We start from the raw sequence: 10,538 nt of genomic DNA, 5'->3' as shown, positions 1-10,538 counted from the left end.
CATGTGTGCAGGGAATGAAAAACGGAGGAGGGGTTGAGTTGTATTTTATACAGTCTATGGGCTGAACAAGCTCCGAGCTCTGACTTCCTGTTACAGACCGGATGGCGTTGTGACGTATGAAAAACACTGAAAACTGAAACGGCTGGTTTCAGCACACATTTACAGAAAGGTGGAGAAATCAGAACAGGGGCAGAATGGAGTCTTTGACTTTTCAGGGGGTTTGTAGACAGGGACACAGATTTCAGGTAAAGAACCATTAAAAAGTCAATTTTGCATGATATGTCATCTTTAACTTCAGCCATGACAGAGCTCTTAGAAACAGGATGTAAGGAAGTCAAATATTAATAGAAGAAATAAGATAAGATAGAAATACAAAGTGTAGTGATGTGGACACTGTACCGGTCTGTTGTGGTGAAGAGAGAGAGCTGACCCAGAAGGTGAAGCTCTCAATTTACCGGTCAATCTATGTTCCAACCCTCACCTGAGGTCACCAGCTGTGGGTTGTGACCGAAAGAACGAGAGGTAGGGTGTCTGGGCTCGGCCTTAGAGAGAGGGTCAGGAGCTCAGACTCAAAGTAGAGCCGCTGCTCCTCAGGATCCAGAGGAGCCAGATGAGGTGGGTCGGGGATCTGGTCAGGATGCCTCCTAGGTGTCTCCCTGGGGAGGTGTTTCGGGCGTGTCCGTCTGGGAGGAGGACACAGGGAAGACCCAGGACACGCTGGAGAGATTATGTCTCTCAGCTGGCCTGGGAACGCCTCAGTACCCTCCCAGAAGAGGAGTGTCTGGGCTTCCCTGCTGAGGCTGCTGCCCCCAAGACCCAGACCCAGATAAGCAGAAGAAGATGGATGGAGATAGGAGAATAAAATAACAGTGTGTTGTAGAGTTAATCAACACTCGAGCGCATCACGATGGAAGAGTCAGAATCATAGACTGTATGAATAATGGACGTGGTCTCCGTGATGTCACCCATCTGTTCCTGAAGCTGATCGGCGGTGGCAGCCATATTGGAAATGTTGAACTCAACCTAACTTCTGCTGAGCTAGTGTGAGGTAAAGAGGCGGGGCTTGAGCCTCAAAAGTTCTTTAAAAGAAAGAAAACATTCCTGCCTTTCAATCAGTTAGAGCCCAAAATGTGCGAAAACAAGGACGTGGTTTGAAAACGTCGTATCTCCCTGATGATGGAGGATAAAACTGATCAACTTCCTCACAGGCTCACACTGAGGCTGCACTGCTCTGCCTCCACCAGCAGGTGGCACTGTGAGGCCACAGAGGGAGACCCTGCAGAGCCAGAGGTACTGAGAGTCAGCATCCCTTTATCTTCATTAGAGAAGCATTTCATGGAACTCAAAAATATTAAGTAAATGCAAAAATATTAAGTAAATGCAAAAATGTTTAGTAAATGCAAAAATATTAAGTAAATGCAAAAATATTTAGTAAATGCAAAAATATTTAGTTCATGCAAAAAATTTAGTAAATGCAAAAAATTTAGTAAATGCAAAATATTTAGTAAATGCAAAAAATTTAGTAAATGCAAAAAATTTAGTAAATGCAAAATATTTAGTAAATGCAAAATATTTAGTAAATGCAAAAATATTTAGTAAATGCAAAAAGATTTAGTTAATGCAAAAAGATTTAGTTAATGCAAAAAGATTTAGTTAATGCAAAATATTAAGTAAATGCAAAATATTTAGTAAATGCAAAATATTTAGTAAATGCAAAAATATTTAGTAAATGCAAAATATTTAGTAATGCAAAAATATTTAGTGAATGCAAAATATTTAGTAAATGCAAAAAGATTTAGTTAATGCAAAAAGATTTAGTTAATGCAAAATATTTAGTAAATGCAAAATATGTAGTAAATGCAAAAATATTTAGTAAATGCAAAAATATTTAGTTAATGCAAAAAGATTTAGTTAATGCAAAAAGATTTAGTTAATGCAAAATATTTAGTAAATGCAAAATATGTAGTAAATGCGAAAATATTTAGTAAATGCAAAAATATTTAGTAAATGCAAAAATATTTAGTTAATGCAAAAATATTTAGTAATGCAAAAATATTTAGTAAATGCAAAAATATTTAGTTAATGCAAAAATATTAAGTAAATGCAAAAATATTTAGTAATGCAAAAATATTTAGTAAATGCAAAATATTAAGTAAATGCAAAAATATTTAGTAAATGCAAAAATATTTAGTTAATGCAAAAATATTTAGTAAATGCAAAATATTTAGTTAATGCAAAAATATTCAGTAAATGCAAAATATTTAGTAAATGCAAAATATTTAGTGAATGCAGAAATATTTAGTAAATGCAAAATAATTAGTAAATGCAAAAATATTTAGTAAATGCAAAATATTAAGTAAATGCAAAAACATTTCACAAACATTTTATGAATGGAAAAAATTTCAGAAATGTTTTTAAAAAATCAAGAACATAGAAAATGCAAAAATACTTCCCAAAACATTCACGAAAAAATATAAAGAAAAGAAAAAATGTTTTACAAAACAGAAAATATTTTTAAGAAGTGAGAATAGCTTCCTTTTTGTTAAATATTTTTGCATTGATTTGACATAAACCAAATTTTTTAACAGTCTCCTTGTTTGATGAAATGTTTTAACATTTGTTAAAATATTTTTGGTGTTTTGAGGATTTTTTTGTGTCCCATGAAATATTTTAGCGCTCTGTGAATTATTTTTCACGTGTGATGAAATGTTTTTAATAATCAGTTAAATTCTCTCAGAAATGAAAAGTTTGTTCAGTTGACCTTCAGGGCCACCGTATCAAACAGCCTCCCTCTCAGTCACTCTAACATTATTTATGTTAGCATTAATTAGCCGCTATCTGGCTAATTGACATAGCTAATGAGTTAGCCTCTGGCACGTGTTGTACAGTTTCAGTAACTACGCTTTTCACTCCCCCAAAGCCACACCCCTTTGTCCAAATATGGTCACTTCTGGCTCTCAGAACCAAGATGGCGACATCCTAAAGATTAAACTGAAGGCCTCAAACGGTCCGAGTCCCGAAGGACGCGGTCACATGTCTGCGTGACGTCCATCGTGTACTCTCAGTCCAGGCTAGAGGAGGGCGGACAGTTCTCGCCGTCACCATGGATTAAAAGTCTCATTGGTTCTCTGACCCTGCTGGACGGCGGCTCATCTGTTTGTGATTTAGACTCCTGGTTTATTTTCACACCGGCGTCTGAGTGTGTCTCTGACTCTCTGAGCGACAGGAAGGAGTGAAACTGTTCCAACCTGGAAACATTTTCACAAAGTTCCGTCAGACTCGTTTTCAAACGGTGTTATGAAGGAAAAGGAATCCAATCCAAACGCGGTCAGAGACGGTCTTGTGTTGGACTTCCTGTGCCCAGCTCTTGTTTTACCTCACTGACCTACTTTATGTTCACCGTGACGTGAAACCTGTCCCTCTCTGGGTCAGGGTGGATGTCTCACCTGTCACTCTGCTCTGATTGGCTGGAGAATAATTAATGAAGCAGAAGGAGGCGGGGTCACAGAGAGTTCAGCGTGACTCTCAGGTAACTTCATTTCACCTGTGGGGGGGGGGGGGGGGGGGGGGGGGGGGGGGGGCTTCAGCGGGGAACAGGATCCGCTGTAAACACTCCTGGGCGTGTTGTTGTAAGCATGAGGGGGGGAAACTGAACCCTGCAGGTCACACACACACACACACACACACACACACACACACACACGTACACACACACACACACACACACACACACACACACACACACATAAAGAAACCTTGAACATATACTCTGTTTTGTCTGTTATTCATCATGTTTTTCTTTTATTCTTTCTTTCTTTCTTTCATTCCTTCTTTCTTTCTTTCATCCCTTCTTTCTTTCATCCCTTCTTTCTTTCTTTCATTCCTTCTTTCTTTCATCCCTTCTTTCTTTCTCTCTTTCTTTCCTTCCTTCTTTCTTTCATCCCTTCTTTCTTTCTTTCATCTCTTCTTTCTTTCTTTCTTTCTTTCAATTCTTGTTTCTTTCTTTCATCCCTTCTTTCTTTCTTTCATCTCTTTCTTTTTCATTCCTTCCTTCTTTCATCCCTTCTTTCTTTCCTCCTTTCATCCCTTCTTTCTTTCTTTTATTCCTTCTTTCTTTCTTTCATCCCTTCTTTCTTTCTTTCATTCCTTCTTTCTTTCTTTCATCCCTTCTTTCCTTCTTTCATCCCTTCTTTCTTTCATTCATCCCTTCTTTCTTTCTTTCATCCCTTCTTTCTTTCTTTCATTCCTTCTTTCTTTCTTTCATCCCTTCTTTCTTTCTTTCATCCCTTCTTTCTTTCTTTCATTCTCTCTTTGTTCTTTGTCTCCTTTTCCCATCCCGTCCTTTCCTTCTATCCTTTCCTTCCCCATTTCTTCTCCTCTTTTTCTTTCTTCTGGTCTCCCTCTCTTCTCTCTTTTCTTAGACCTTTCTGGAGTCCCTGAGCTCCCTTGTCTCGTAGGTTCCTCTGGATCTCTGCTGCTGTGGACGTGGTCCAGACTCCAGCTGCTACAACTACTACTATCCGTCTCCCCACTATCATCTCTCTCTCTCTTCATCTCCCTCTATCCCTCTCTCCAACACGGTCTCAGCAGATGTGTGTCTAACATGAGTCTGGTCCTGCTGGAGGTTTCTGCCTGTTAAAGGAAGTTTGTCCTTGCCACTGTAACTTGCTAAATGCTGCAAAGTGCTCTGCTCATGGTGGATTAAGATGAGATCAGACTGAGTCCTGTCTGGAAGATGGGACTGGATCTGATCCGGTCTTGATGTTGGGTCTTTGTTAATAATAGAACATAGAGTCTGGTCTAGACCGGCTCTGTTTAGAGTCAGGTTTTCATGTCAGTCTAACCTGTAATGATGAGAAGAAGAAGCAGACCTCTTCCATGATGACGTCAACAGTAAAAACTTTATTGATAAAACACGTAGAAACACGTTAAAGTGCACGAGAACGACTCAGATCAGTTCTCAGAGATTCAGTCTCTTAAAGGGACAGTCCGTCATTTAGGGGATGGGGTTAGCCTAGCTTAGCATAAATCCTGCACACAGGGGGAAGAACTAGTCCAGCTTGATTTGCGGTCACTTAGTCGTCTGTAGTTTCTTTTAAAGTAAAACGATTCTCAGTCGTTCCTCTGAAACGTATCATCATGTAACAAACGATCACAGGATCACAGGAACACGTAAATACTTCACATCCCTGTCCTAAAGGCGTCCTCACAGGGGGGTCAGGAAGTCCTTCTCCTTTCAGGTCCGTAGTTTCTGAACGTGGACTCCTCCGTCAGGTCGGAGCTCGGAGGTTCTGGGCGACTTGTAGTCTCTGTCGTCGTCTCTCCATCGCCTGCTTCTTCTTCAGCTCGATCTCTGCGGCTGAACATTTACCCGGGTCTGCAGAGAAACACAAGACAAAGGGGGCAGAGGGACAGAGGTTTAGGACCACATGGGGTGTCAGGACTTAGAGGACTTCCTTCTGAGACGTTCAGAGAGCGTCTTCAGGTGAAGCTAAAGGAGGGTTAACGTGTTCCTACCTGTCCTGGTCCCTGTAGAAACCGAGCTGTTGGGCTTCTTAAAGGTGAACTGGTCCTTCTGCAGGTTCCCTAGCGGGGCAGTCTGGACCCTGCTGCTCGTGGACCCTGAAGTGTTCCTGGTTTGTGTGTTTCTGAAAGAGTCTGTTTTCATGGAATAAGACCCCCCGGCTGCAGAGGGAGGAGTCCGGTTAGGAAAAGGTTTCTGATTGGCCGGCTGTTGGGTCTGGTTGTCCCAGGTCCGGATGGCGGGCTGCAGAGCCGCCCTCTGAGTCCACGTGGGAGGAGTCTGTTTGATGGAAACGTTGTGGGCGCTCTGGATCTGGTTCTCCACGTCCTCGCACATCTCACACAGCAGGTCGTCGTCGGCCGGGTCGTCCCAGACCGGGTCGGACGAGAAGAAGGAGTTCAGGTCCTCATCCAGCAGGTCTGAAAGTGTGTCCGCCTCGCTGTGGGATGAGACCCCTGCAGGTCTCTGTGGGAAGCTTTGTGCTGCTGAAGTCCTCTGATCTGATCCTGGTCTCTGAGGATCTGACTTCCCTGTGTTGGATTTCTGCCAGCTGTACTGAGATCCTGGTCTTCCTGAAGCACCAGGTGGGGCCTGCTGGGGGTCTGTACCTGCTGTTCTTAAACTGTGACCCACCTTAGAGTCAGTCCAGGAGTCTGTCTGGCTTCTTGAGGCAGAGAAACGAGGATTAGAGTCCAGTCTGAAGGTCTCTCTCTGCCTCACGTGTTCCTTTCCCACCTTCTTGGATCCAAAGCTGACGGGGGCACTCCGGGGGTTCTGGTCTGGTTTTTCAGGGGGGGGTTTCTGGGTGGAGCAGTGCTTTGGAGCAGCCAGCAGAGGATTCTGTGTCATCTCTAAAACCAACGAGTCATTCAGCAAATCGTCGTTTTCCCAGTCGTCCTCGAACGCATCGTTAGCAGGAGCAGCTTTAGCGTTCGTCATCGGAGCAGCGGCGGCGTGCGAGGACGCGGACGCCTTCCCAGAAGCCTCTGCGGCGGACGCACTGAGAGGAAGTTTGACTTGTGACACCTGACTGAAGTTCCCGCTCACAGGCTGCGTCGGGCCGTCAAACAGGAAGTCCAGATCGTCGTCCATCTGTAGATCCGGCTGGTCGTGTCTGACCGTCTCCCCCGCGGCGTTCACAGCGGGTTGAAGCGGCGGCAGGAAGTCGCTTTGATCCCCGCTCTCAAAATCCAAGATGTCCTCCGACAGCAGCTCCAGACTCTGCTGCTGCTGCTCCTCCACCTCCTCCTCGTCCCGACGGAACATGTTCAAGTCAAACTGTTGGGCCAGCTTCAGCAAGTCGTCCACGCCGTTCGGTCTGTGACACACACACACACACACACACACACACACACACGCACACACACACTTACTCTTTATTTCACCTCATGTCAGTGTGGAGGAGAAGTCTGAAATAAATGGAGGTCAGGCCAACAATAATGTGTTTTTTTGAGATCTGACTTTTTTTTAATAAAAATAATCTAAATTTATAGAATTCTGAGATTAAAGTCAAAATTAAGAGATCAAAGTCGGAATTAAGAGATCAAAGTCAGAATTCTGAGATCAAAGTAACAATTAAGAGATCAAAGTCAAAATTAAGAGATCAAAGTCGGAATTAAGAGATCAAAGTCAGAATTCTGAGATCAAAGTCAGAATTAAGAGATCAAAGTCAGAATTAAGAGATCAAAGTCAGATTTCTGAGATCAAAGTAAGTCAGAATTAAGAGATCAAAGTCAGAATTAAGAGATCAAAGTCAGAATTCTGAGATCAAAGTCAGAATCTGAGATCAAAGTCAGAATTCTGAGATCAAAGTCAGAACTAAGAGATCAAAGTCGGAATTAAGAGATCAAAGTGAGAATTCTGAGATCAAAGTCAGAATTCTGAGATCAAAGTCAGAATTAAGAGATCAAAGTCAGAATTCTGAGATCAAAGTCAGAATTCTGAGATCAAAGTAAGTCAGAATTAAGAGATCAAAGTCAGAATTCTGAGATCAAAGTCAGAATTAAGAGATCAAAGTCAGAATTAAGAGATCAAAGTCAGAATTCTGAGATCAAAGTCAGAATTCTGAGATCAAAGTCAGAACTAAGAGATCAAAGTCAGAATTCTGAGATCAAAGTCAGAATTCTGAGATCAAAGTCAGAATTAAGAGATCAAAGTCAGAATCTGAGATCAAAGTCAGAATTCTGAGATCAAAGTCAGAACTAAGAGATCAAAGTCAGACTCTGAGATCAAAGTCAGAATTAAGAGATCAAAGTCAGAACTAAGAGATCAAAGTCAGAATTCTGAGATCAAAGTCGGAATTTGGAGATCAAAGTCAGAATCTGAGATCAAAGTCAGAATTCTGAGATTGGCCCTTTCCTCCCAAACGTGTTTTCCTGTGGTCCTGATCCTCTTCTGTTTATCATGTTTATGTTGATTTGTTTACGTTCATGGACTCTTTAAAGCCCTTCATTTGTTTTCACTGTGTGTAAAATAAAGAGTCTCAGATCCTCAATGAACCGAGCCATGACGGCTCACCAGGGCCGTGCTTTTAAAATCAGAAGGTTGAGTTGGAGCAGACCACAGACTCACATCCTCAGAGACTTAAAGTCTTGTAGGTTAACTTTTAAAGGTTGATAAATCCAGGGTTTGGATGAATAAACTCTGCTGTGATGATAAATCTGAAATGATCACATTCATAAGTTATAAAACTGATTTGGTCTGCTTCCAGTTCTTCAGTCTCTGAACTCACCTCGGGGATTTCTTCTTGGGTTTGGGAACTTGACCGTCCGGCGTACAGGGAATGGTGTCTCCGATCCACTGCTGTAAGACCGGCTCTGCCACCTTGGGTCTGCCATGCTTCACAAACACAACACCAGAGTCAGCGGAGGTAAAACAGGATCTGATGATCCAGGGGGGAAAACCTGTCACTGACCTTCGGGGCGATCCGGCTGACGATCTCAGAGATGTTCACGATCCCAGCGGGCTTCTTTCCTCTTTTACCTGAAGACAAAAACAACTCGTTTGGTTCCACCAAGACTCCAAAAACCCCCAAACCTTCAGCAGAGACTGATCCAAGCAGAGAGCCGGGGGTCTGAACGTTACCGGGTCTGTTTGGAGACGGGGAGGTGGCGTCCCAGATGATGTCCTGCTGGAAGTCGGAGTCGTTCTGTGGAGACTCCCCGCTGAAACCTCCGCCTGCTCTGGACCTCGGGATCCTGGTGGGGGTCTTAAATTCTAGAAACAGATTCAGAATCAGAAATAAATTCACAACCTGAAACACTGACCGCTGAAAAACACGTCAAAGAAATATATTAAAGTCTGTTTAAATGAAGAGTGAAAATTTAAGATAATAAAGAATTCATTTATTTATGTTTTTACTTTTTTCTTTTTTTTTTTCAAAGATCCAAAGGAATCATAAAAATGTGAGATATTTGAAAGCAGTTTGGCTTAACCTTACAATACACAAAAATGGATGGTGAATTTAATATATGCCGAATTTTAGGCTGAAATTTTAAGATTTTAAGGAACATATTTTTAAATTTTTTGATGTAGCAATTTTTGTAAATCCACAAGAAATCATAAAATTGTAAGAAATTTGAATGGAGTTTGGTGGAGCGTTGTCTTTCGCTATGCGGACGAGACGCTGTCTAGGCCTGTTCCCGTCACCACGGTACACTCCCTTTATTCATTAATAATAAATGTTAATTTGTTTCAGAAATGGTAAAAGTGTTCCGGCGTTTTTAAAATTGTCTCACCGCTTGTAAAAGTTTTTTTATTTTGCAAGTGTTTTTTTTTTTTTTTTGGTAAAAGTGTTTTTTTTTATTTTGTAAAGGTTTTTTTTGTAAAAGTGTTTTTTTATTTTGTAAAGGTGTTTTGTTATTTTGTAAAAAGTTTTTTTTTAATTTTGTTTAAGTGTTGTTTTATTTTGTAAAAGCGTGTTTTTAAATTTTGTAAAGGTGTTTTTCTTATTTTGTAAAGGTTTTTCTTTATTTTGTAAAAAGTTTTTTTTGTAAAAGTGTTTTTTTATTTTGTAAAGGTTTTTTTTTATTTTGTAAAACTGTTTTTTTATTTTGTTAAAGGGTTTTTTTTATTTTGTAAATTTGTTTTCTTAAATGTAAATTTGTCTCCAACTTTCTAAAAGTGTTTCATCTTCTGTAGATCTGTTTTGTCCTTCAGGGCCACCGTACAGGAGACTTCAGGAGACAATTCAAGAAACTAAACAACATTAGTGATTAATTCAATGTGAGCCGAATTAAAGCATGGACTCTGTGGATTTTTCAACATACATTATTTAATATTTTATGTTGTTGTTTTTGTCAGAAAATGTAAGAAATCATTAAATTTCAGATATTTTCAGGGTAGTTTGGTGCAGATGTTTCAGGGCTCGTCCCGGTCCCAGCAGGGTCCCTGAGTCAGACTTAGAGACCTGGACTCACCGGACTGCTGGGTCCTGGGAGGCTCGGTGGTCTCCCCCGGGGTCTGGGTCCTCTGGGTCTGGGTCCTCTGGGTCTGTCGGTAACTTCTCCTCAGCCGGTTGGGTTTCGGTGTTGCCGCCGCCTGTGACGTCAGACCGGAAGGAGGGTCGTGGTTCCCGCGGTTCATCCCGTCGCTTAAATACCGGTTAATGTTCCCGTAGAGACCCTCCGAGTTTAAACTCTGAGCTCAGTTTAATATTTATAAATCACAGAGTTATTAAATCCGCCTGTCAGCTCAGAGTTTGAACGTCCCGCCATCTTTGATTTCCCAGGGTTCCTCTGGGCGGTGCGTTCAGGAGCACCACAGAAGCTCGGATATTACGGATGCGGTGATTCACGAAGACAATAATGTCAGATTTTAATCATTATGTTATTTAAAAACAGTGTTTGTCTTTCTTATTTACCAATAAACATGATCATGAGTCTTACCTACATAATTTAAAGCAATACAACATTGTAGTCTTTTCTTAAACTGTAATTATTATTATTATTATTATTATTATTATTATTATTATTATTATTCTAACTACAACTCACGGTCATATTACATACCCATT

General features: G+C 41.1%; 1 protein-coding gene across 1 annotated transcript; it reads right to left on the bottom strand.

The window, feature by feature from the left end:
• Positions 1-4,882: 4,882 nt before the first annotated feature.
• Positions 4,883-10,285, bottom strand: LOC117815901 (ewing's tumor-associated antigen 1 homolog). The gene is made up of 6 exons (XM_034687918.1): positions 9,943-10,285; positions 8,609-8,740; positions 8,439-8,506; positions 8,256-8,362; positions 5,518-6,842; positions 4,883-5,377 (listed from the first exon to the last, which is right to left on the bottom strand). Exons 1-6 carry the CDS (start codon positions 10,106-10,108, stop codon positions 5,271-5,273), a joined length of 1,905 nt encoding a protein of 634 aa, XP_034543809.1. The 5' UTR covers positions 10,109-10,285; the 3' UTR covers positions 4,883-5,270.
• Between the last annotated feature and the right edge of the window lie 253 nt (positions 10,286-10,538).

Source organism: Notolabrus celidotus, chromosome 7 (assembly GCF_009762535.1).
Source record: "Notolabrus celidotus isolate fNotCel1 chromosome 7, fNotCel1.pri, whole genome shotgun sequence".
Lineage (NCBI taxonomy): Eukaryota > Metazoa > Chordata > Actinopteri > Labriformes > Labridae > Notolabrus > Notolabrus celidotus.
The sequence above is the reverse complement of the archived record's forward strand: the minus strand, read 5'-3'. Positions and strand labels throughout refer to the sequence as shown.